This window comes from Elephas maximus, chromosome 23 (genome assembly GCF_024166365.1).
Source record: "Elephas maximus indicus isolate mEleMax1 chromosome 23, mEleMax1 primary haplotype, whole genome shotgun sequence".
NCBI lineage: Eukaryota > Metazoa > Chordata > Mammalia > Proboscidea > Elephantidae > Elephas > Elephas maximus.
Window position 1 is genome coordinate 66,073,788 of NC_064841.1, and position 27,193 is coordinate 66,100,980.

The 27,193-nt window shown below is 38.2% G+C and overlaps 1 protein-coding gene across 3 annotated transcripts in view; it reads right to left on the bottom strand.

Annotated features, from left to right (window-relative positions):
• The window catches only part of NALCN (sodium leak channel, non-selective), a 406,966-nt gene that overhangs the window by 201,730 nt on the left and 178,043 nt on the right, over positions 1-27,193 (bottom strand). For all 3 annotated transcript variants that reach the window (XM_049867215.1, XM_049867216.1, XM_049867214.1), the window contains 2 exons: positions 18,840-19,007; positions 12,588-12,779 (listed from right to left, as the gene is read on the bottom strand). In XM_049867215.1, the coding sequence (XP_049723172.1) occupies positions 12,588-12,779; positions 18,840-19,007 (360 nt within the window). The remainder of the gene's footprint in view (positions 1-12,587; positions 12,780-18,839; positions 19,008-27,193) is intronic.

Sequence of the window (27,193 nt, forward strand, 5' to 3'; positions counted from 1 at the left end):
CTTGCTTGGTGAACAGAAAACTGTCTTGAGCAGCCATGACAGGTAATACGGGATCAGTGTGTCATGCTAAGAAGTTGGCTTTCCATGCCATTTAAGAATTTTAAGAGCGGAATAACCGGTCTGTGTTTTACAAGGATAATTATGGCAGTAATATGAAAGATGGATTTAAAAGAGAGAGCTTGGAGGTATAGAGACTAATGAAAAAGGCACCTCAATAGTCCAGGTGAGAGAGGATGATGTATTAGTGGAGGTAAGACTTAGGCAGTTTTAAGCAGAGGTCAGGAGACACACCAGGAGTGTAGACAAAGATTTGGGAGTTGTTAGGCTAAATGGGGAAAGCCTGGTGGCGTAGTGGTTAAGAGCTATGGCTGCTAACCAAAAGGTTGGCAGTTTGAATCCACCAGGTGCTCCTTGGAAACCCTACGGGGCAATTCTACTCTGTCCTAAAGGGTCGCTATGAGTCTGAATCGACTGAATGGCAATGGGTTTTGTTTTCCTTTTTGGTTTAGGATAAATAGTAGTTGAAAGCACTCTGTTGTTTTATGCCAGAGAGTTGATTCTGCCTCATAACAACCCTGAAGGACAGAAGGACACGGTAAAACCTCCCCAGAGGGTTTCCTTGGCTGTATTCTTTATGGGAGCAGGTGGTCAGGTCCTTTCTCCTGCAGAACCACTGGTGGGTTTGAGCCGAAGACCTTTTGTTTAGCAACTGAGCGCCTAACCATTGTGCCATTATGGTTCCTTTTGAAAACGCTACCCTTACTGTCCAGTCGATTCTGACTCATAACGACCCTATAGGACAGAGTGAAACTGCCCCGTAGGGTTTCCAAGAGGTAGCTGGTGGATGTGAACTGCTTTTGGTTAGCAGCCAAGCTCTCAACTGCTGTGCCACCAGGGCTCCTTGAAAGTGCTACCAAACCAAACCAAACCCATTGCCATTGAGTCGATTCCAGCGAGGGGGTAGGTAGAGTGTTATAGCATCGACTACAACAACACTAGCTGCTACGACTTGTTGACTGCCTACTACATGGCAGGCACAGTACTGACAGTTTGCATCCATTATCTCCTTTAACCCTACTAATAATCCTCTAAATTATGTGTTATCACCTGGTTTTACTGATCAGGAACTGTAGGTAGCTATGAGAGAATGAAGCGTCTGACTACAGAGTTCATTTTTCTTGCCTTGGCAAGACACAATGAAACATTTCACAATACAGTCATTCCTTTATCCATGAAAACACGCTTACAGAAATTCGTTTTAACTATGACACACAAATTTTTCTCATTAATGACTATCATTTATTTTGGAAGTTGATGCCATGAATAAAGGAGATTGAATGTTAATATAATACGGTGATTAATAGTTGGAAAACTGAAAATAAGATCATTGGTAGAAAATTACCAAAATAAGATGGAGCGGCAAAAACGTCTTTCCCAAGAGAGCACACATCCTGGGTGGGGAGAGGGATTTAAGGATGCTATAGTCAAGAAACATATATTTTTTATTATATTCAAAAAAAGAAATAATTTCTGATAATTGCAATTATACCGGCACACAACTACATCTATATGTGATTCATGCAGCATTAAAATCACCCCCTAAAAAGGAATGCACAAGATATTAGTTTATCACTGTGCCACTGGTAAGTAACCAGAAAAAATAAAGTCAAGTAGGAGAAAAGAAACCCCCCAGATCCTGACATTACAGCAGAAAGAAAATAAAGGAAATGAAAAAAAGTTACTTTTACAGTTTTTTTTTGAGGGGGGGGGAGTACATTAAGCTATATCATAGTATTCTCGACAATTTAAACAAAATTGCTGGTTCTATTGCAGTGTCACGTCCAGGAAGGGTGGCAATTTGACCTAAAATTTAGACAGGCCTGAATTTATGAGACTGAAAGATTTGACATAGTAACGGCCTTATGGAAAAAATAAAAAGTGTCTCCCCTACTGTCCTGAAGATGCCTGAAATTCCTCAAGTTGATCATAAATTTTTGTCTTTGGTCAAAAGATTGGACTTTGTTCAATGAAAATTCCCCTCAGGGAAAACACATTTCTTCAAGTGTATCCTTCCCCAAGATAGCTCTTGTTATTCCTGAGTAAACAGACAAGAGAGAAGGAGTAAAAACTTTCAGTGGTTCTCCAGTGTGAAGACCTTCCATGGTCTGGGTCCAAACCATCATTCTAGGTTCTTTCTCACTACCTACCTTCATGCCCTGTGACTGTCTGACTCTCTGATTTATTCTTTCTGCTTTCCTCATATAATACGCCCTCATCTTGTGCCATTACCCAAATTGTTGCCTATTGAAATCATATTCACCCCTTAAAGACCACTCTCCTCCATAAAGCTTTGCAGACCTCTTTGGCTGGAAGCAATCTCTTCCTCTTAGTAATGTGAGATGATATTTAGAAAGCATCCAGCACAGTGTTTAGCACTTGTAGGGTCTCAGAATTTTAATTCCGTCTTCTCCGATATTACTTTAGAACTGAGTACACCTACTCCAGCATATTTCACCTTCTGGCTCATTTGAGCTCTTTCTTAGGTTTTCTACTATGGTATACATTATTTGAAGAAGGCCTGGTGGTACAGTGGTTAAGAGCTTGGCTGCTAGGGATCGAAAGGGTCAGCAGCTCAAACCCACCAGCTGCTCCGTAGAAGAAAGTTGTGGCAGCCTGCTTCTGTAAAGATTACAGCCTAGGAAACCGTATTAAAAAACAAAAAAACAACAAAAAAAACCCCATTGCCAATGAGTCAATTCTGACTCATGGTGACTCATAGCCACCAGGGTTTCCAGGAAACCCTATGGGGCAGTTCTTTTCTGTCCTACAGGGTCGCTATGAGTTGGAATCAACTTGATGGCAAATTTAAAAAAAAAATTTTAATACATCATCTGAGTTCCTCTTTACATTCTCTGCTATGCTATAAGTTAAAGAGAAAAGGTAGTACATTTGTCTATGTCTATAGACCTCATAGCATGTCACATCGAGTACGTTGATGGAACCACAAACAACCAAATACGCATGATTTCTTCAGTCTCCATGTGAATAGAAGTATCAGATATTTTGTGGAGAAAGGTTTTAATGGTGTAGCAGATGGGAAGAGAGTAAACATGAAGATATAAGACCCAAATAGCAGACAATGTCATTAAGGCAGACAAATGCAAAGGGATGTGAGGCTGCAGACTTGAAGGCAAAAGTTGGGAATGACCCTGCCCTGGGCTTGTACCTATTGAAAAAAAAAAAACTACTCATCTGAAAGATAGTAAAAAAAAGTGTTTTTTTTCTTCTTAAAATCTTACTAGTGAATTAATATGATAAGTTTCTGATAAAAAGTTGAAAAAAATCCAAGTAAAATGAAGCCAGAAAATTCTGGATAGAATGAAACAAACATCCTTTTAAAGGCATAGATAAGATCCCAGGAAAATAATGGAAACCCAGAGACCAAAAACTAAGAAGTGGCTTGATTCCAGAAAAGTCAACTAACTGCCCTAGGGAGATTTATGAGCTCTGTGAGACTTTGGTTTTAACCTGTGTCAAGGAAAAGTCCTTGAAAGTGAGACTTCTGAGATACCTGAATAAAACTGGATATTTTACTGACCTTCACTGTCAGAGAGGAGGCTGATCAGGAAAAAAAAAAAAAAAAAAAATCAATGGCAAAAGAAGACAAGGGAGTTTATGTGTCCTGACCTGGGTAAGGGTAGCTTACTTCAAAACCAGCTGGAGAATTTCTCTTGCCTGAATCTCTCTTCAGGAAGGACTTAGTCACTCTCTTCATTCACCTGATTAGGTCAGGACAACCAGGATAACTCTTTGGTAGTCAACTAGTTTGCAACCTAATCACGGGAACAAAATCCCATCATATTTATAAAACCAACCCGTACCCTAACAGAAGGGATTACACAGGGTGTGTAAACCAGGAGCGGGAATCTTGGGGGTCATTTTAGACTTCTGTGTACTGCATAAAGAGAATGGAAAAATGAATTGTGTAGTGTTTATACAGTTCTATGTCACATAAAATTTTTTTATGTCACACAGCAATGATAATGTATGCAATACAGCTACACGCACCCATATGGGTCAATCTCACAAATACATTGTTGAGCAAAAATGCAATTATCAATATGATACCATTTGTTGTTGTGTGCCATCAAGTCGACTCCAACTTATAACCACCCTGTAGGACAGAGCAGAACTGCCCCATTGGGTTTCCTAGGCTGTATCTTTGGCAACAGGTTGTTGTTTTTTTTTAACCTTTATGGAAGCAGATTGACAGGTCTTTTCTCCATGGAGCCTCTGGTGGGTCAAACTGCTGGTGGATTTGAACCACTCACGTTTTGGTTAGCAGCTGAGTGCTTAACCATTGTACCACCAGGGTTCCTTTGACATCATTTAAATTATGCTATATAGATAAAAAAAAATTTGTATATATATATATATAAAACCCACCCACTGTCATTGAGTCAATTCTAACTCATAGCGATCCCATAGGGTTTCCAAGGCTGTAAATCTCCATGGAGACAGACTGCCATATCTTGCTCCCATGGAACTGCTTGTTGTTTCTAACTCCCTGCCTTTCAGTTAGCAGTCGATCACTTTAACCACTGCACCACCAGGGCTCTACATACATATATATGGAGGTTGACACCTATGTATGTGCTATGCACACATAGAAATGTACTGACTATAAACATTAAATTTCGGAAAGTGGTTCTCTATGAGGAGATCAGGAAGGGTTACCCAAGGACTTCCAATCCAAACACATTAGTGTTTGTCAAGCTGTATGATAGCCACACAAGAATACATTTTATTACTCTTTATACCTTTTTACAGGTCTGAAATATTTCATGATAAAATTAAAAATATACTAAAGACAAAACAATAGAATGAAAATTAATATAGATCTCATCAAAATTAATTGAATTAGTTATACTTTTCAAGACAAAATGAGCCTTGAATTTATTAAAAGTGTAATCAAACGCTCTTAACTACATTTGGCAAATAATGGGAAAAAAATTAAGCAGCAAATTGTTGCTTCAAATTTCTTAGTAATTCTTCCAATACAGTTAAAAGCATGATTAGTCTTTTTGGTGGGGAGAGAAAACAGGGAAATTAGTTTGTAATGAAGTGTCTTTACAGCATTTATTGTTTATATTGTATGATAACTGTTTGGGACATGATTTATAAGTAGAAATTCACTAGAGCAAGTAATAAGCATTTAGTAAATGAAAGATTTAAAACCCATATGAAATAAACGATATGAAAATTCAAGTACTTTGTGTTATGGAGGGTAATATATAATTTATGAATAAAAACTATCCCCATCTGCTAAACAAATCAGATCTATGTATTTTTTTTTTAGAGGGGATTTAAGGGAAAAGAAAAAACCAAACCTGTTGCCATCGAGTCATTTCCGACTAATAGCGACCTGGTAGAACAGAGCAGAACTGCCCTACAGGGTTTCTGAGGAGTGACTGGTGGTTTCGAACTGCAGACCGTTTTGGTCAGCAGCTGAGCTCTTACTCACTGAGCCACCAGGGCTCCATACAGGGAAATTAGAGGAAGTAAAACTATTGAGCTAGTCAAAGCTGGTACAGCGGATGTTGGTTGCATTTCTTTTTGTAACTTAGAGGTAAGCTACTTTATATAACAAATGGAGGGCAAAACTGTGCTTATAAGCTTTTGCCAGGTGACCACGGGAAATCATACAATTTGCAGATGTTATAATAGCAAAGCTGTGGTTTGCCCTTGCCTATGCTAATCTTTCCTGTGACCTGTACGTACAGGGCCGTTCCATCATGAAAAGCTAATCTAAATTGTGCTCTTTTATAATACAACAGATTAAAAATTACAACAGATTCGTCGCCACAAAACAGGAGCTACTGAATATTGCCTCACAGCAAGACTGGATCTTACTTGATATTTCTATTTAGCAGTGTGTCTGTTTGGTCCAAATTAGATGACAGACTCATTTTATTAAATTTTGTCAATATATTATTCTTTTTTTTTTTGTCATTGAAAAAATTTTCAAGCAACCCTTCCCCATCCCATGGGATTGTACGCCAACGTTCCCCTGGCTGTTCTCCTCCCTGTCTCTACTTAGTGATGCTGGCTGATTGCAAGGCACAGCCTTAGTGCTTTGGGAGGTATAAGAACACAGCACTTCCATCCTCAGGACACTTGTAGTCTAGTAATGGCCCTGAGCCCCATGCATAAATGCCAATGATGTGTGACAGAAAGTAGCCAGTGTGATAAAAGGCAGGAGAGCAGGAAGCTACACCTTACCTACCACGTGCCAGGCCGCTGGCTGTTGGCAAGTATCTATTTGAGCATTTTAGGAATAAGCTGGGGCCCCGATGTTTCTGGTGAGAGGAAATGAGTGGCAGCCATCTTTCTACAGCATGTCTGTTACACATTCTGTTAGCACCAGGGATATAGTAGCTATTGAGCTAGAGATGAGAGAGAGAAATCTTGTCCAGGTGTTGAGTCTGACCATTACAGGGGTTTGTGTGGTTGTCTTCCCATCATCCATTTCTTCCTACATGATTAATCAAAGCCAATCATTTTTAATTCCAATCATTCTTACAGTGATTGGTTTTGGAAAGGCCACGTTATACAATCCTGCTAATGAGAGATGAAATCAAGGTTCCTGGGAGCCAGGGTGGAGGGTGGTGATACTGGGAAAGTTTTCCTTGCTACTAAGAAAGAGACCTGGGAGAGATGGTCCATCCTTCTCCCTCTAGAGATGTTATCATGAGGCCTGGAAATGCTGCATCCATTTTGCTAACACAAGAAGCCACATATGGAAGAAGCAGTAAAGAATTTCAGTGAAGATCCAGTCTGACTTCCTGAAGCCTACCTAATCTCTTAAACTTTGTGGGGTAATACAATTCTCAATTGTCCAAGTTAGTTGGACTCAAGCTTCATGTTACTTGTAGACAAAGCATTCTGACAGAATTATACAGAGATGTCTGATGGGATTAAGGGTGGGGGCAATGATGGAGGCAATAGGCAACCTTGAGGAATGAACAATAACAGAACAAAGAATCTGACGTGTTGAGCCAGACACAGTGCATAAACATCTTGGAAGTTTGTTTTGGCTTAGCACTTAAGTTATTTGTTCATCATTCAAAATCTACCCACTAACTACTCTGTGGCAGGTATGGTGCTGAATGAACATTGAGGATTTAATGAGCATAAGGGTCCCCGTATGGTGCAAACAGTTAAGTGCTTGACGACTAGCCAAAAGGTTGGCAGTTCCAAGTCATCTACAGCCACCTGGGAAGATAGGCCTGGAGATCTGCTTTTGAGAGATCACAGCCTTGAAAATCCTATGGAGAAGTTCTTCCCTGCACGGTTGGGGTCGCCATGAGTCTAACTGACTCAACTCAATGGCAACTAATAACAGCAGCATAGACATCGTGCCTGCCTTTGAAAGGTGAAATGAGAGAGATCATGAAATATGAGCCCCAAAGGTAAATAGGGCTTGAGATGAAAAGATATTGAAAACCGTATGTCTTCATTATTTGCTGCTGCTATAAGGGAAATACCACAAATGGTTGGCTTTAGCAAAGAGAAATTTATTCTCTCACATTTTAGGAGGCTAGAAGTTTGGATATAGGGCTCTAGCTCCAGGGGAAGGCTTTCTGTCTTTATTAGCTCTGGGAGAAGGTCCTTGTCATCAATCTTCCCCTGGTCTAGGAGCATCTCTGTGCAGGGATCCTGGGTACAAAGATCTCTGGGCTCTGCTTTCTTGGTGGTAGGAGGTCTCTCTCCTCTCTGCTTGATTCTCTCTTTTATATCCCAAAAATGATTGACTCATGATACAACCTAATACCTATAGATTGGGTCCTGCCTCACTAACATAACTTTCTCTAATCCTGCCTCATTAACATCATAGAAGTTAGGATTTACAACACAGAGGATAATACCATCAGATCACAAAATGGTGGATAACCAGACAGTACTGGGAATCATGGCCTAGACAAGCAGATACACATTTGGGGGGGGGGTGCACAATTCAATTCATAACACCATATTAAAATGCTTATTCTTTATCCTGAGGGAAAGGAGAATTTTGAAGCATTTTAAACAGGAGAGTATGTTGAGACAACTTGCATTTTAGAAGTATTAGTTTTACTGCAGTTGGAGGATGGATTGAAGCACAACAGGATGGCAAGACTCAGGCAGGGAGGCTCATTAGGTAGCCTCTGCGATAATGCACATGAGTAGTTAAGAGCTCGGCTGCTAACCAAAAGGTCAGCAGTTCAAGTCCACTGGCCACTCCTTGGAAACCCTATGGGGCAGTTCTGCTTTGTCCTACAGGGTCGCTATGAGTTGGAATTGACTCGATGGCAACGGGCTTGGTTTTATATTAGGATAGTGGCCCTGAGAGTGGCTGAAAGTGTTCATAATAGAAGCATGTAAAACTGACAAGGTTCAGTGATTAACTAAATGTGGGGCTGCAGTGAAAGAGAAGGAAAGAGAAGGGGGATTCCTAGATTACAGACACGTGAAACTAGGTAAATCCTCCTATACGATGGAATCCCTGGGTGGTGCAAACGGTTAATGAGCTTAGCTTCTAGTCCAAAGATTGGAGGTTCGAGTTCACCTAGAGGTGCTTCTAAGAATGGCCTGGAGATCTACTTCCAAAAAATCAGCCATTGCAAACCCTATGAAGCACAGTTCTACCCTGATACACATGGGGTCACCATAAATCGGAGTTAATGTTTTTTTTTTTTTTGTCCTTTAAGATAGAATACATAAAGGTGAATGACTTATTTTGGGAAAATGGTGAGTTCCATTTTGAATATGCCTTGTTGGGATTCCTATAAGACATCTGAGTAGGTATAAATTTCTGGAGCTCAGGAGATTTACCTTGGTTAAAGATTTATCTGACCAATCTTGATTAATCCATGGTGTATGTTATGGTTTGATTTCTCAGATAGTAGGGGAGGATCTAGCTCCTTTATATCAACACCTCTGAACTGCTTTCCTCAGTTTTTGCCACAAGAGTAGTTAGTGTTTGTATATTGATAATTGTATAATGCTCATAGCTGGGCCAAGTTAGTTTAGGATTATGGCTCATTTCTTATACAAATAAATATCTCATTTTCCAGAATTAGTAACTGGTTCATATTTTTCACTGGATTAATTTTTCTATTACTTCCCAAATGCTCCCACAGTTCTGTTAATGTCAATCAATATAATTTTCTAAACGCTCACACACATTAGATAATCTATCAGTTAAATTTTTTTTTTTTTTTTTTGCCCAAGGAGTCCTTTCCAGAGACCTCCCTCCTTCATGAAGATGGTCAAAGTAATCAGGAGGAATAGCCCAGCTGAGTAACTGGAGATCTGAAAGTGTAAGGCTGTTTGATGATCATCATGGCTGGAGAATAGAGCAAATCCAAGGGGCAGTTCTAAAGCAGCCTTGTCTTTGATACAGATGACAATATTACCAACTTCCAAGCGCTTGTATGAGTTATAAGCTATCTTTTTTCTAATGCATTCTAAGGCCAGAGTTGGGTTCTTGTCATGTATTATTCAATCCATACACTGCTGTGAGAAAAATGTTATTTTACCTCTGAAAAATATAAAAGTTTAATGAATATTTGTCCAATGTCCTACAGCTAAAAAGTGATGGAGCTATGATGTGAAATCAGACCTGGATGGCCAGAAGTTCATACTCTTACCTGCAACACTTTTTTTTTTAATTTAAATTTATTATTATTTAATTAAATAAAGGCTTAGGCCCTTATTTACAATTCTAAAATTCAAAAATTTCTGAAGATATTCAAACTTTTTTTTGGTAAATCATCTAGTGGCAAAAATCAGGTCTAACCTAAGACCTATTTATTGTCTTTATTTGGCCTTCTTTGCAAGGATGTTGGTGTTTCACTGCAGAAATACAAATGTGTTGATTACAAGGCACTGACTCGGGCTTCTCTATGGAGTGATATTATCTTTAATACCTGGCGAATTCTGAACTCCAAGAACCATCTGGTACAAAGGGGTTTTGGATAAACAATAAAAAGTCAGTGAGGTGAAATTAGACAAAATGGGAAAAGATGAATATAAGATATGAAATTAAGAAAGGACCATGTAAATAAAGAAGGAAAGGGGTTGTTTTTCCCTTTTTCTTCTTTTTTCCAGCATTTCCAGGGTTTAGAACAATGGCTCTTAGTGGCCCTTCGATAATGTCTCTTGAATTAAACTGAACAGAAACATGGACCCTGATAAATAATAATAGTCTTAATATTACTATGTGAAAGATAGAGATTTACCCAGTGAGGGGGCAGAACAAGAGAGGGTGGGCTTAATGATGACCTTGTCGTCCTTGCTTGACATTCTTCATCCCTAGGAGGAGAAAGGGCCCTCCTGTTGGTTCCACCTGTGATCTTTCTGGTCTGACCATCCGCCATTAAAAGGCTTTGCCTGGCAGGCCTCACAAAGCCATACTGCCCTCTCTAGCCCCCCAAACCTGACTTGGTACATAGCCTGCTCACTGCAGTTTCTGGAGGGAGTTGTATTCAAGGACTCAGCCCCTTTTCCCACTCTCCAGCCAGCCATGCTTATACCTGTACCTGCATCCCTAGCCCAGGTGCCCCCACAAGTAAGCCTCCCTGTTGGAGACCTCAGCTGAGGCACTTTTCTATATTCTGACTGAGTACTTTTCTACTCCTTGCCCTTTCCCCTCTTCCTGTTCCAGGATCCATAAAACAGCAGGAGCCTTTTGTTCCGGGCTCCTCTGCAGCTAGATGATCCTCGTGTTTGTGCTGATCCACCTGACCCTTGCCCGGTGCTGTTCTGTGTGGAAAATGGCACACCGTGGGCCAATGTCTATTTTTGCCTCTTGCTTACACTGTCCCAGTAAGGGAATAAAGCTTTGACTGTGCCTTTCAATTTGGCTCAATATCTTAGTTGACCATCTTAACACCTGACAGCTTGGCCCCCATTTTTGTGTTCTGGAGGCCACTTTCTCCCACCTCCTCAGGAACTTCTGCCATTGTCTTCTCCGTCTCATACATCTTTAACATCACCCTCTGCCTGCCCTGTCTCATCAGCGTTTAAGTTTCCTTGGCCTGATGTCCTCCTCTTGCCTCTATTTGTTTTTTCTCCTTTAAATAAGACATTGCTCACCTTAGACCTTTTGTACATGCTGTTGCCACAGGCTGGGACACTCTCCTCTTACGCTTCATTTGACTACATCCAATGGTTCTTCAGAAACCACCTGTTCCAAGAAGCTTTCCTAGACTTCTCCATTTTGTGTTTGGATCCTATCTCTGGGTTTCCACAGCACCTTGTGCTTGCCTTTATCAAGGCCTATTATTATGAGTAAGAATAGACTTGACGGCAGTAGGTTTTTTTTTTTTTTTTTGGTTTTTTTTATTATGCTTTATGGTTTATTTACTGGTTACCTCCCTTGACTAAGAATTCCTTGAGGACTGGGAACTTAGTTGTCTTTATGTCCCCAGAATCGCCCAACTTGTCTGGTTCTTCATATGTGCTCAACAAGTGCTTGGTGATGTATGAATGAAGAATCTGCATTATAAAAGGATCAAGTATAGTGCTCGTAGCTAAAATGACAGATTTAGCAGCAGATAGAAACAAAAAACCCTAGGCTAAGCTGGTTTATCTCTGCCCTATAGGGTTGCTATGAGTCGGAATCGACTCGACGGCAATGGGTTTGGTTTTTTGGGGGGGTTATGATTACGAACCCCTTTGCCCTCAAAGCTTAATTTTTATATATTATATGCTGATTCTACCAAAGAATATTCTTCCTATATAATTAAGATTTACTCTTTCAGCTCATTGTGAAAATATATACGTTATTTGTCTTGGTCATTATATTATTGCAAGTTTCTAAGTTCGCATAGTGGCTGCAAAAATGGGCTTAAATATAGCAGTAATTGTGAGGTTGGCACAGAACCAGTCAATGTTTTGTCCTGTTATATATGAGATCACCATGAGTTGGAGCTGATTGACAACACCTACAAGTAAGAACAAACTGAAATAGAGCTAAATTTCGGAATCTTTCTCATTAGGGACTGTAATTTCTACATGGGTTTCTTTTATATACCAATTGGCTTTTAACTTCTTTTTTAGCCTAAATAAATTCTAATAACAATGCAGAGGCATGAACTAGATGACCTTCTAAAAGTATTTCAAGTCTTAAGGGTCTAAAAATCTTATCATACCATAAATCAAAAGCTTCCTTCTAGATTATGCCTGACATAAAAATGTATGAACCGTAAAACAGACTAAAAATACCTTAACTCTCAAAAAGACAAAATAAACTTTATTTAAATATTCTGCTGTCTCATAGGTGCTAAGAACCCTAGCTTCCATTTTGCCTGGTTTCAGCATCTTGTTTGATTCGATTATTCCCAGAATTTCAGGAATGATGTATAACCTGACAGTGCTGAAAATGTTCTCGAACTCCTGAGCCTGCAGAAGAGACTATTTTAAAAATTAAATCGAATTAGTCTAAGTTATCAAAGATATGCCAATATTTTTAACTCACTGCTAAAATTACTTTGATTTTCATCCTTATTACTAAAATAAGGATCATGCATTTTTAGTCTTACCCTTGGAAACGTCGTAAATCTGTCCAGTTCTTCCACAAAGCAGAACATCTGCAAACTAATAGCGGACATAACGATCAAGAGGCTGGCAGTAAATACGACCAAACTCCCAAGCTTTTTTCCAGGGCCAAATATCTTGTACACAAAGTCTTCTAATGCAGGTGAAATCTTAATAAGGCGAACTACCCGAAGAACCTATTTTAGGAGAGAAAAACACAGATGTTTGATCACTTATTTACAATGAATATTAAATATGTTCATACTAAAACATTCCCTTAATCGCCCTGTTTCCTTCGAGTCCATTTCAGCCCATAGCAACCGTATAGGACAGAGCAGACCTGCCCCATAGGGTGTCCGAAGCTATAATCTTAATGGGAGCAGTCTGCCACATCTTTCTCCCCTGGAGGGGCTAGCAGGTTTGAACTGCCGACCTTTCGGTTAGCAGCCAAGTGCTTAACCACTGCACCACCAGGGCTCCTTTATCACAGAACTTTATAAAATCACATTTTTCCATTAAAGCATCTTAGATTAAAAATGGCAATATATTAAATAATGTCAGCCTAGCTCAGTGCCTGCCATATAGCAAGAAAGCAAACCCCAAATTAATGAGTTAAAAAAAATAGTTCTAAGTGTTTTAACATATAATTGATAACTCAGAGTGGCATTAACTATACATACAGTTGGAATACAATGATATTATTCTAATGTTTGAATATCTAAGAAAAACATTTAATTCACTATTAGCTATATTCATTGTCTCATAAACTAAAACTTCCTAGATATTATACTTTCATAAAAAGAAACTAAAAACGGAAAAAATAACTAAAAAACTTCTATCAAGGGGTCTTTACTTAGAGCTGAGACTGTTACCCCAATATCCATTCTCTCATTCTTCCTTTAAATAACAGAACTTCCTGAATTATAGCCTAGCACATGGCTACTCAGTGCTACAGGCTGCTTTTACAGCCTCACTTGCAGCTAGGTGTGGCCATGTGAACTAAGTTCAGACCAATGATATGTGAAAGCAAGGGATTTAGGCAACTCCTGGCACATACATTGAATAAACTTGCCCTGGATGGGCTTTTTCTCCCTTCCTCTGGCTGGGAAATGGAAAAAACTGGACCAGAAATAGAAGCCTTGCAGAGCAGATGACAGCTCTGATCCAACCCAACAGGCTGGCTTCCTGGATGACCATGTGGAGCAGAGCTACCTCCTCTCTGGCTCACCTACCAACTATTAAAGAGAAACAAAATTCTATCTTATTTTATCCAAACTAGTATATATGTTATTTTATTTTTCCCAAACTAAACATAAATGGAGCCATGGTAGCACAGCAGTTAAGTACTCAACTGCTAACCGAAAGGCTGGCGGTTCGAATCCACCAGCTGCTCCTTGGAAACCCTGTGGGGTGCTTCTACTCTGTCCTATAGGGTCGCTATGAGTCGGAATCGACGGCACTGGGTTTGGTTTTTTTGGTATAGGGTCACTATGTGTCAGAATTGGCTCAGTGGCAATGGGTTTTAAACTCATATTGGAGCCTTGGTGGCACCGTGGTTAAGAGCTTGTCTGCTAACCAAAAGGTCTGTGGTTTGAATCCACCAGCCGCTTCCTGGAAGCCCTATGGGGCATTTCTTCTCTGTCCTATAGGGTCACTATGAGTCGGAACTGACTCCAGCAATGGGTTTTTTTTTTTTTTTTAAGCCATATTAACCCTGCTAGTCTTTGAATTAACAGGAAATACTAATGGCAAACCTTATCCTTCCTATCATATGCAGAAAACAAATGGTATGATTTGTAGCATGTCTAGTAAACTAATGGACAAACGTTTTTAAAAAAGTTGAGGAAATGCATATTTCTTTTATGCTAATTTAAAATCTTTAACACAGTGCTTAAAGAAGAAAATTTATGTGAAAAATAATATTGTTCAAATTATGTGTCATAACACATGATTTATACTACCAGGTTTTCCTGCTATCATTCTTGACATACATTCTCAGATCGGAACATCTTACAATCAGGTTATCTTTCTAAATAATAAACAAATAATTTTACCATAAGAACTGTTAAAACATCACCGTGGACATTAACATACGAAGAATAATCTGGAAGGGTTTCACATTTTTACTCGATTTGTCGGCTCTCAAACATAAATGATTCAGTATCCAACTGTGAGCAGCCGAATCCAGGCAAGTTTACAGTAGCAATTTAACTGGTTTATAGCGCAAATTTCAGTACTTTGTGTTTTCCCCATTTGTATTAAAATCGTATTTAAAAGATTGTCTAAGTAATTTTGAGTCCTATCCCAAAAACTAATAACAGCTTCCTGGGCACATCTGCACAATTCTGAAAAATTAATATTTCATTAGCTCGAGGAAACAAAACTTAACATGTAACTCTCGCACGGCAATTTGATCAGCAGTTTCAAGAGATTAACCAAAATACCTGGAAAGTCAAAACGCTTATCAGTGACTCCCAGTAAGCCTTTTCATTTGGGGGGGGGGGCGGGTAGTTTATGCTTTTCACCCTGTCCACCCACTAAAGCTTTTTGATTTTGCCTTCTTAGATAAGAAATAAAGTAAACCACACTCTCAAAGATAAAGGCTGTAGAATATTCTGTGATTGTTTCCAAAGCACTTTTTCCAGGTCACATTTCTAAGTCTGTCTCTTCAAGATCATTGTGTTGATTAATAGTGAGATTCTGTAAAAATTGCACGTTTAAGAATATGAACTCTGAAATTAAATTTCTTGGGAATGAGTTTCAGCTCCACTCTTTGCTAGGTATGTGGTCTTGGGCAAGTTATTAAATCTCTTGGAAGCTCAGTTTACATGCATAGCTCTATCTCATGGAATCGTTAAGAGAAAAAAAAAAAAAAAACAGTACAGAGCAGTGCCTGGCACATAGTAAATGCACAGTAAATGCCAGCCAGTGTTATCATGGAGCCCTGGTGGTGCAGCGATTACTTTGGGGTATAAAAGAATCACAGCATTTTGTAAGGCTTGTGATTAGTACTTCCCATAGGAACATCCTGCCCTTAGTTCATTCTCCCTATAAAGGGCCCATCTGTCCAGTACAACGGGTTCTCCATATGCGAGTTTGCAAAAATTCTTGTGACACCTAATCCCCTCGAGAGACTTTTTTAACATATGGCCATATATGGAGAGATACAAATGAAAAACCACTTAAGCATTAACACAAATTAAACTACTTTAAATTATAATCCATAATCAAAGACAAAATAAAAATTGCAAACTTTACTATGACATAAATACATATACATGTATATGTAATGATTGGAAACCCTGGCGGCATAGTGGTTAAGTGCTATGGCTGCTAACCAAAGGGTCGGCAGTTCGAATCCTCCAGGCTCTCCTTGGAAACTCTATGGGGCAGTTCTACTCTGTCCTATAGGGTCGCTATGAGTCGGAATCGACTCGACAGCACTGGTTTGGGTGGGTTATGTAATGATTAGAAAGATGCCTGCCAATTTTTGATATTTTGTGAAAAACAGAGTAGCAGGGAGAAATTGAGATTACTAATATTTTGCTTTCTTTCCACTCATCTTTCCATTTATAGGCATTTTATACACATACATACATACATATACATGCTATATAATTTTATGTTAAAATTATGATGAATCTTATATATTTATGTATATTGTGTAATTTTGCACTATTCACTTAAATGAAACAATCATATTCCTAAGAAATTAACAAATTCATCATAATAATTATTTGCATCTTAACTTACTAAACTATCCCTCAAATGTTTTTCATTTAGGTGGTTCCCAGGTTGTTCTCATCAACGATTCCGTAGTGAATATCTTTTTGCATAAAATTTTGATCTATTTCTAACTTTCCCCTGAACAATTAACTGCTAGAAAATACAGGCATTTTAAGGTCCTGAATGTATTTTGGAACCCTGGTGGCACAGTGGTTAAAGCACTCAGCCGTTAACCCAAACCTCAGCAGTTTGACCTACCAGCCGCTCCACGGAAGAAAGATAAGATGGTCTGCTTCTGTAAAGATTAAACCAAAAAAAAAAAAAAAAAAAAAACCCACTGCCATTGAGTCAATTCTGCCTTGGAAACCCTATGGAGCAGTTCCACTCTGTCCTACAGGGTCACTATGCATTGGAATCGACTCAACAGCAATGAGCTTGGTTTTTGAACATATTTTGTATTTTACCCTTGATAAATTAGATATCAACATTTTTCTAAATTTCGCTAACGTAATAGGTTCATAAACAGACATGTGATGTTGTATCAGGCATTTATCCATAATCATTTATAATAATTCTCTAAAATAAGTACTAAATGGCCATGTTGGTCTCCAGAACTTAGACAGTTGTGCCCAAGAGCATACGATGACCCAGCCCTTTTGGAAAGCAGATTATATAGAATGAGTTTTGAGCACGTGTATACCTCTCGTCCCAGTCAGCTCACTTACGATAACCAAGCCTCAGGATACAAGCCAACAAACAACAGGGGATTTACATCTGAAGACGTGGGAGGTAATGAAATCTGAACCATGATAACCCTCTGTGGTTTCAGCGTGCTTGGCTGTGATTACTTTCCATCTGTGTTTGTAGGGTTTTTACTCTTCATTCTAGTGAATTACGTTTCCATGCCTTTCCTCCAAGTGCCCGAGGTATGAGTTGCGAGTTGTGATCTGCCAGCTGAAGTTAATATTGTTCCGAAAATGGCAGCTTTGCTATTACCAATAAATAAAATCAAAGAACTGGGAACACGTCTTATTTCGTTTAAAGATTTGAAATCCTATTTCTCTGAATTACATCTTTATAATTCCATTGCTACTTTATTCCCTATTTCTTAAGGTCTATTAAGAAAACGATTCACATTTTGGTGTTTCCACGATAAAGTATATAAATGACCAATTTCAGTCAGAGAGATGACTACATTTGAGATGTTTTTGAGTAGGATATCAAATGGGATACTTTATCATTTTGCTAAAAATTTAATACAACAATAAGCACATTGCTAATACTGAACAACTACTCGGAAACTAATAATTACTTTTATTTATTGAATAGTTATAAATGTGATATAAAAATGCCATTTTTGAAAAATAGATATCCAATTAAACCCTGGTGGCGTAGTGGTTAAGTGCTACGGCTGCTAACCAAAGGGTGAGCAGTTCGAATCCGCCAGGCACTCCTTGGAAACTCTATGGGGCAGTTCTACTCTGTCCTATTGGGTCGCTATGAGTCGGAATTGACTCGACGGCACTGGGTTTGGTTTGGTTTTTTGTTTAGATATCCAATTATAAATAAAGTCAGAATTATAATATAGGTATTTAATCATCAGAAAGAAATAGGTAATTACAAATAATTAAAAAAAATTGTTTTAAAAATTCAAAAATGACTAACTGTAATCCAGAAATGTAACTTTAAAAGTTTTTTTATTTCCATTATAAGCATATATATTTAGATTTATTGATAAAGGACAGCTGCACTGGGATTTAAGTTTGTATTTCCTGCTCTTTGCAATGTGTGCCCACATCTTTATGAAGTTTACAATGTGCTAAGTGCTGACCTTTTGGTTAGCAGTGAAGTTCTTAACCACTGTGCCACCAGGGCTCCTTGTAAACATAGATACATGACATCTATATGCTTATGAAATGTTACTTTAGAAACTGTATATATTTAGAAACGGTATGTAAAATATCTCCATTACTGTGAATTTTAAAGCAATTGTTTTAATTTACCAAGCCTAAAGATATAACCCAACAAATAATGAGGAATTTTCATCCAAAGATGTTCTTGGTAGTGAAAGTTGAACCCCGATAACCCTCTGTGGTTTCAACATGCTTGGCTGTCGTTGGCCCTATCTCAGGTTTATATTTACTCTGTGGCTATCATACCAGTACCAGTTGCCCTCAAGCTGACTCTCACTCCACGTGTGTCAGAGTAGATCTGTGCTCCATAGTGTTTTCGATGGCTGATTTTTCGGAAGGAGATCACCAGGCCTTTCTTACAGGTGCCTGGGTGAACTTAAACCTCCAACCTTCCCACTAGCACTGAAGCGAGTTAATCATTCGCACCACCTATGATTTCTCTGTAGTCATTACATACAATGACTATACATTAAAAAAAAAAAAGAAAAACACCAAACCAGTTGCCATGGAGCTGATTCTGACTCATAGAGACCCTGTATATAGTTATTATAACACTGTGATTGGTACTTACCCTGAAAAGAAAAAAGTTTAACGACAAATAGGCATTATTTTTATTACCTGAAAGTATGTGAATTGAGAATGATAAAGGTCTGGATAAACATGAAGAGTAGTTCCAATTACAAGTAGTAGTTCGAACTTGTGCAGTGATGAGCTAATATATCCAGTAAATCCCAAACACCAGATCTTCAGAAGGGCTTCCAAATCAAAAAGTACTGTAAAAGCCACCTGGAGGAACAAAGAGGCATTGAAGTTGGAATTTAAAACTACAATTTATTTCAAAAATATTTCATATATTTATTAGCGCATACCTTTCAGACACAATCATATAAACTGAGCACAAAAAAGGTCAAGAATGATATTTTATAAAATATATTTTTTGAAATGTACCAACTAGTATACTAAATCTATCTAAAGCAATGAGAAAAACATATGCCAAAATTTGTAATGTTTGTGAGTGGTATTATTTCTTTATTATCCATTAATTTGATATTATTTAAAAACCATTTCTATTTACAGAATTGCTGTATAAAGGCCACATTTTTTATATAATTTACATTTTCTAAAGATAAACTTTCTGTTAAGCATGTAGACCCAAAACTAAACGCGTGGCATCAGTATGCTTCCTTCTCAAGGAGCTGCCACATGTGACAAAGTAGAACTGAGCTCCATTGGATTTTCTTGAATGAAATCTTTATGGAAGCAGATCTCCAGGCCTTAGCGGAGCGCAAGCCATTGGCACCACCCAGGGACCTTCACAGCGCACATGATATATTAGAAAACAGCTACTTACATATTAATAACCATAATTAAAATACAGTTCATCCCTTTACGACCTGGGTCACATGACAAGCAGAGAAATCAGGATTCTATAATGAGCAACAAGTGTGTATGTGCATATATATATAAATGTATACATTTTATATACATATAAAAATACATAAAATATATATAAACATATATAAATTCAGGAGCCCTGGTGGTGCAGTGGTTAAAGTGCTCAGCTGCGTACCAGAAGTTTAGTGGTTGGAGCCCACCAGCTGCTCCACAGGAGAAAGATGTGGTAGTCTGCTTCCATAAAGATTTACAGCATTGGAAACCCTACGGGGCAGTTCTACTCTGTCCTTTAGGGTTGCTGTGAATTGAAATCGGCTCAGTGACAGTGGGTTATGTATGGGTTATATGCAAATTTGACTTTTAATCTATCACTTAAATTCTATAAACTTACTATTACAGATACCAATATTACAAAATACATGTGCAAGGATAGCATGTTTTTTCCCTTTACCTGTTCCATGGGCAAAAATGCTCATTTTACAAAGAAGGTTGCGACTGAAATTAAAAAGTGCAATATAAGATTAACTTTAATTAAAGAGCACAAGAGGGAGTGTTAGAATTGGTCATAACACATCTCTTTGAGAAGATACCATAGGATTTAATTGGAAGACAGGACTAAAGGAGAGCTGACGGCACTGGGTGTTATATCTTCTCTTTTTCTAGGCCGATAATGGGATATCAGAAAGGATTTTCTTGCACTTGCATTTGGAAAATACGGAGAAAAATAGAGTTTTAATAATAGCATTTTTAGGAATAGAACAGAAAATGCATTGCAGATGGTTCATTTAGATGTGAAGAGGAAATTAGCATTACTTTGCAAATCTCGCACTCCTGTAGATCCAAGTTGCTTTTTAATTTTAATTGGCATATCCCTTTAAAAAAAAATAGGAATTTAATACACTTTAACTGCGAAATAGTCCAAAGTACACAAAGAAACAGTTAATACCAGCCCTTGCGCTCTTTTCTCAGGTGTTTAGTGTTAACCAGTTTGTATATTCCCTTCTCAATCATCTCTGCCCTCATCCAAACACACATGAAACATAAATGGGCCAGCACTTTACATGTCACTCTGCTCCTTGCTTCTTTCACTCAGTAACAATCTTGGACATCCTCACGGAGGGGTGTGTGTGTGTGTGTGTGTGCGCGGGCAAGTCCAAGGGGGCACCAGACGAGGGGGTTACTCAGCGACTGCCCCAGGGCACTCATTACCCTCGCTACGTCTCTAAGGTTAAGAGATATAAACCAAACCAACCCCATTTCACATAGCATTCGGCATTTAATTCAACCATTACTTCACTGATTCTGATTGAGTTCATTTTGCCTCTTCAGAAACAAGGCTGCAATAGACCATCCTACGGCTGCTAACCAAAAGGTCGGCAGTTCAAATCCACCAGGCGCTCCTTGGAAACTGTATGGGGCCGTTCTACTCTGTCCTATAGGGTTGCTATGAGTCAGAATCAACTCGGTGGCAATGGGTTCTTTTGTTTATATAATATCAGTAGAATACTGATTTTGTATAAGATGGTATAATATTTATACCTCGAAATACATTTTCAAACCTGGAATTGCTGGGGCAAAGGACAGCTTTAAATGTTTAAAGTTTTAGAAAATATTAGGAGATTATTTTTAAAATGTTACAAGAAATACTTGCCTTTCAGCAACATAGGAAAGCGTTTCTTATCCCAGATCTGTACCAGTGCCAGGTACAATCAAACCTCCTCGTTGTTGCTCATCTGTTTATATGCGGATCGGTCATTTAGATTGAATTTCTTTTTAAAAGTAAATTTTCTGTTCATAAGCTTGCCAATTTTCTATTGTTTGTCTTTCTTATCAGCTTTTGGAGTTGTTGGTATTAAAGACATTAATCTTTGTCTGCTTTGTGTGCTGCAAATATTTTCCCCCTTACCAACAGTTTTTTTTTTTTTTCTTTTCCCCTCTGGCGTTATAAACTCTATAAACATTTTAAAATTTATATGGTCACATATAATTGTTCAGTTTTACATTCAAAATAAGATCTTGAATTTATACTGTCTTTATATTCAAGAACATGCTAGGTTTTTCTATTTATTTGGATTATATTCTATATTCTTTAATAAGATTTCTCCCATACGGATCTTATTTTTAGTTACAAATTTTTTTTTCCTGAGGACTTAATATCTCAGTCACTAATTCAAATGCAATCTTTTTTTTTTTTTTTTGCTATTACCATTTCCACCTAGTTAGTTCCAAGAGAGAAAAGCTATTCATTTTTCTATACTGATCATCTATACCCACCTTACTAGACTCTTTTATTAATTCTAATTAATAAAGTATCCTGGCTTTCACAGAAATATAGACATTGTATCTGCTAATGAAGATAAAATTTAGTTCAAGATTTATTTCTGCAGCTAGTCGTATTATTGCACTCTCTACAATGCTACAGTTGTAAAGTAGCATGTTGAATAATGAGGCGTTAATAACAGGAATCTATCATTTACTCTTCGTTTTCAATGACAGTTCCTTTAGCAGTGAACATTTTGTATAATGATTGCAATGAGCCTTGGTAAATAATTTCTACCATGTTTAAAAGCTTTCGTTCTCTTTCTATTCTGTGTACAGGGATTTAACTTTCAGCTTCTTGAGTCAAAGAAATGTAAGACAAGAGCCCCATGACGTTGCTGATTTATATATCCCCAGAATAACCCCTGGATGATGATGCTAACCTGCAAATAGTATTTGTTAATATTTTGTTTATCGTTTTTGGAGCTATTGTCATACATGAAATTGGTCTATAATTTTATTTTCTGTACTATCATTATCAGGTTTTGGTTACGCTTATGCTAGTTTTATCAAGTACGTTGTGGGGTTTTCTACCTTTTGTATGATTTGTAGCTTTTTACATAAAGTAAGAACTGTCTGATCTTTAAAAATGGGTAGACTCCATCAGGAAAACCACATGGGCCCAATTGTTTTTGTAAATTGCAAACCAAAAGCTTCCAATCTTGTTCTGATAGGTTTCTTACCTGGTCCATCAATTTGGTAGTTTGTATTTTGCCAGGAAATCATCAATTTCCTCTATATTTTCAAGGTCTTCATTTACAGCACAGTTATCCAGAAAGGATTTGCTTTGGATCTGCCAGGGGTGCTGGGGGTGTCTTACAAATATGACACCCTTGAAATCAATTTCTTGGCTGAGGTTTTTCAGACCAGGAAAGTAACGTGATTCTGAAGTCCAAGTCTCACGAAAGCAGGCTTGTGCTTACACAGTTGCAGTAGAGATTTGGTATCAAGGTCAATATAATACCCTTAAAACGTACATTTTCAGGGATCACCATTGCCCTGAAGTTATTTAATCTCGAGGCAGTTCATAAGCCAACAGAGAAAGTTTATTAAATCTCACAACTATTCTAATTTCCTTTACGCCACTTGAGGAAATCTCTATTCAGTTCAAAAAGAAATATAAACTATAAGACAGGTCAAGAAATCAAACTTCGCACTGCATTAAGCAAGTCTGCTGCAAAAGACCTCTTTTAAAGTGTTAAAAAGCAAAGATGTCACTTTAAGGACTAAGGTGAGCCTGCCCCAAGCCTTGGTATTGTCAATTGCCTCACATGCATGTGAAAGCTGGACAATGAATCAGGAAGGCTGAAGAAGAGTTGATGCCTTGGAATTATGCTGTTGGCAAAGAATAGTGAATATGCCACGAACTGCCAGAAAAACGAACAAATCTGCTTTGGAAGAAGTACAATCAGAAAGCTCCTTGGAAGTGAAGATGGGGAGACTTCATCTCACATACTTTGGACATGTTTTCAGGAGAGAACAGTCCCTAGAGAAGGACCTCATGCTTGGTAAACTAGAGGATCAGGTAAAAAGAGGAAGACCCTCAATCAGATGGACTGACGCAGTGGCTGCAACAATGGGCTCAAGTGTAACAATTGTGAGGATGGTGCAGGATGGGCACTGTTTCGTTCTGTGGTAGACAGGGTCCCTATGAGTTGAAATTGTCTAGATGGCACCTAACAACAACAAGGATATACTTGGTCTTATGTTCCTTGCTTATTGTATGCCATTGCTATTTCATCTTTTAACCTTTTCTTATCTTTTCTTGTTTGGTCAAATTTTTGTTAATGTCTTTTCTCCCCTTATTAATTTGGACATTCTGTGAGTCAACGGCACCCAACAACAACAAAAAACTCTGCTTTTCTAATCCACCAATCTAACTCCTAACTGTCATATATTAACCTACACTCTTTTATTATTACCTCAAAACTGAATACTTAGAAGCTCCCACACAGATTTGCTTGCCTACTCATCCCTCACACCCCTGCCAATCCGTAAACTTTATAGTAACATCTCTATAATTTCACTCCCCACTGATACCACACCTCTACCCAAACCCTGGCTTTGCTGAGATAACTTACAATTTTAGTTCCAGTTTCTTGAACTGTAATTATCTTTCTTCTTTAAAAGAATCTCTATTTGACATTTTTTTTTTCTTTATCGTTTAGATCCAATGCTGAACAATTTTCTCTGCTTTCCTTTTTGTCTTATCTAGCCATCTGGATTGTGGTTTTCATATGATGTACCTGCTTTGGAGTTGTTTTCTCAAATAACTAACAAAGGGTGGTATACTCTTTAATCCTTTCATACATAAAATGCATTTTTAGCACAGACAGATGAATATTTTGGCTGGATAAAGGTTCTGGAGTTAAAGTTCTTTTATCTCAGTTGTTTCTTTTTGTACATATTGGTTCACTGTCTTCTGATTTCCAATATTATAGATGAGGAGTCCAATGTACCATATGTTTCTCTTGCATTTGTAGGTTACTTAAGCCCATTCAGAGGCTTAAAAAGGTTTTTTTTTTTTTTTTTTTGTGCTCACAACCTAGGAAGTCACCAGGAAAGGCACAGGAATGGGTCTATTTTAATCTGTCTGAGGTTTAGTGAGCGCTTTCAATCTACAGACTTGTGTTTTTCTTCAGTTCAGGGTAATTTTCTTTCCTCATTTATTATTTTTCTTCTGCCTATCCCCTCTTCCTCCCCAGGGGCACCTATTATATCTGTCTGGGTGGCTAGTCTCCTTTGTTTTTTCTACAATTTCTTCAAGTTATTTTTTCCACTTCTTCTCCCACCATAATATTAGCTTCTCAACAGTGATCATGCCATTTTCCCAGTTCATATTTTGACATTTTAAATCAAAGTTTCAGAGGATTTTTTTTTTTTTTTGCATGTGTGTGTGTGCCGTAATTAAATCTCCTTGAGATATTTAAAGCAAAACGAGACAAAAACTACTGTCTTCGCCATCAATTTTACTTGTTTGGGAAACTCCTGCACAAGATGTTTATCTTGGATTTCCCTCCTTAGTTTCTGAGTCTCCTTGTGTGAGAATAATTTTTCTTTAGCTGCCCATGGCTATATGTTTTCTGATCTTCTATGGTTTCTTGGTTGGTGAAGAATATTGAATATACTGTGGACTACCAGAAGAATGAACAAATCTATCTTGGAAGAAGTAAAGCCAGAATGCTCATTAGAAGTGGAGATGACAAGACTTTATCTTGCTTACTTTGGACATGTTATCAGGAGGGACCAATCCCTGGGGACATCATGATTAATAAAGAGGAAGACCTTCAAAGACACAGTGGCTGCAACAATGGGGTCAAACATATCTACTATTGTGAGGATGGCATAGGATAGGGCAACATTTCGTTCTGTTATATATGGTGTCACTATGAGTTGGAGCTGCCTCAATGGCACCTAACAACAACAACATGGTCTCTTCAGCAGTGGCAAACAAGGGGTGGTAGAGGGCACAGTGGTTTTCTTGGGGTGAATGACCTAAAAAAACATGGCTCCTTTGCTGAGCATCAGGGGGAAGTGGGTCTGGTCAGGATTTCTCAGGAGCTGGTAGAAACTTTCCCAACTCCAGACCTGAAAGTAATTCAGCCTCCAGAGATGATCCCTTCTGGGTTCATTGAGATTAGCAGGATGCCGTCAGATCCTCCTGGACAACAAGCAACAGGCTGGCAGAGGCAATGCCTTTGCATGGAGATTAAAAGATTTCTGCCTCTTAGGCAGTAGCCCCAGGGAAACAGGGGCCCCAAGCCTTTGCTCCAAGTCCTTAAAAGGGGCAATTTCTTTCCGTCTCTAGTTTCTTAGTTCAGGCCTCCCAGTGAGTACTTGTTCTCTACTCCAGAACTCTTGGGGCATCTAAAACAAAACTGAAACCCAGACCCACCCTGAAGGTTTCACCCACATGCCTGACCTAGCTATTATATAAGCAGAGGGAATAGCAAGGAGCACCCACAGCCTACCTCTCCTTTAATCTGTATTTTCAGATTAAGGCTTTCATTTGACATCAAGGCGTGACAATCCAGGTAAAAGGGGTCTTTCTTTTCTAAGTAGGAAACTAGAATTACTATATTTCAGGTATATATTCAAACAGATTATTGCCTATTTAATTATATGTAAACACAATTAATCATTTTACTAACTTTGCATTTGTTATAAAAAAGACAGATGGAATGATCTGTTTAAACGCTCATAATTCAGAGTAAAATCGGCAGCTGGAACCATGTGTATTATTATTTGCTCTCTGGGAAAATCACATGCATTTCAAGGATACCAAAAGGTACTAAAAAAGATTTAGCTAAGTATTATGTGATTAAATTTAAATATATGTATTTTCATTGATTTTCCTACTATAATTCTGGATTTCATGTTCTCCTGGGATCGCATACCTCAATTTTGACATAACTTGTTAATTTTTACAAATAAACACTCTAGTTCTCTAAAGATGCTATTAATTCCAAAGTGATTAAATTTTAAGGAAAAATTGTTGTGTGCTGTTGAGTCGATTCTGACTCATAGCGACCTTGTAGGACAGAATGGAATAGCCTCATAAGGTTTCCAAGACTGTAATGTTTATGGAAGCAGACTGCCACATCATTCTACTGTGGAACAGCTGAAGTGTTGAACTACTGACCTAACAATTAGAAGCTGAGTGCTCAACCACAGTGAAAGCTGGACAATGAATAAGGAAGACCAAAGAATTGACGCCTTTGAATTATGGTATTGGCAAAGAATATTGAACATACCATGGACTGCTAGAAGAATGAACAAATTTGTCTTGGAAGAAGTACAGCCAGGATTCTCCTTAGAAGCAAGGACGGTGAGACTTTATGTCATATACTTTGGACATGTTTTCAAGAGGCCCTGTCCGTAGAGAAGGACATCATACTTGGTAAAGTAGAAGGTGAGCAAAAAAGAGGAAGAATCTCAAGGAGATGGATTGACACAGTAGCTGCAACAATGGGCTCAAACAAAGCAAGGACTGTGGGGATGGCGCAGGACTGGGCAGTGTTTCATTCTGTTGTACACAGGGTTGCTATGAGTCAGAATTGACTCAACAGCATCTAACAACACAACAAGAACAACATCAGGGATGGTCTCCTAGGGCCCGTCCTCTGCGTCATACACTTACAGTACTTTACACCATTTGTGAGTACTTACAAGTTGAAATTTATCTTTGTAAGAGTTAAAGCCAGATTTTTTAAAGTAAGAGTGTATGAACTTTCCATAAATATTTTTGTTTCATTTCT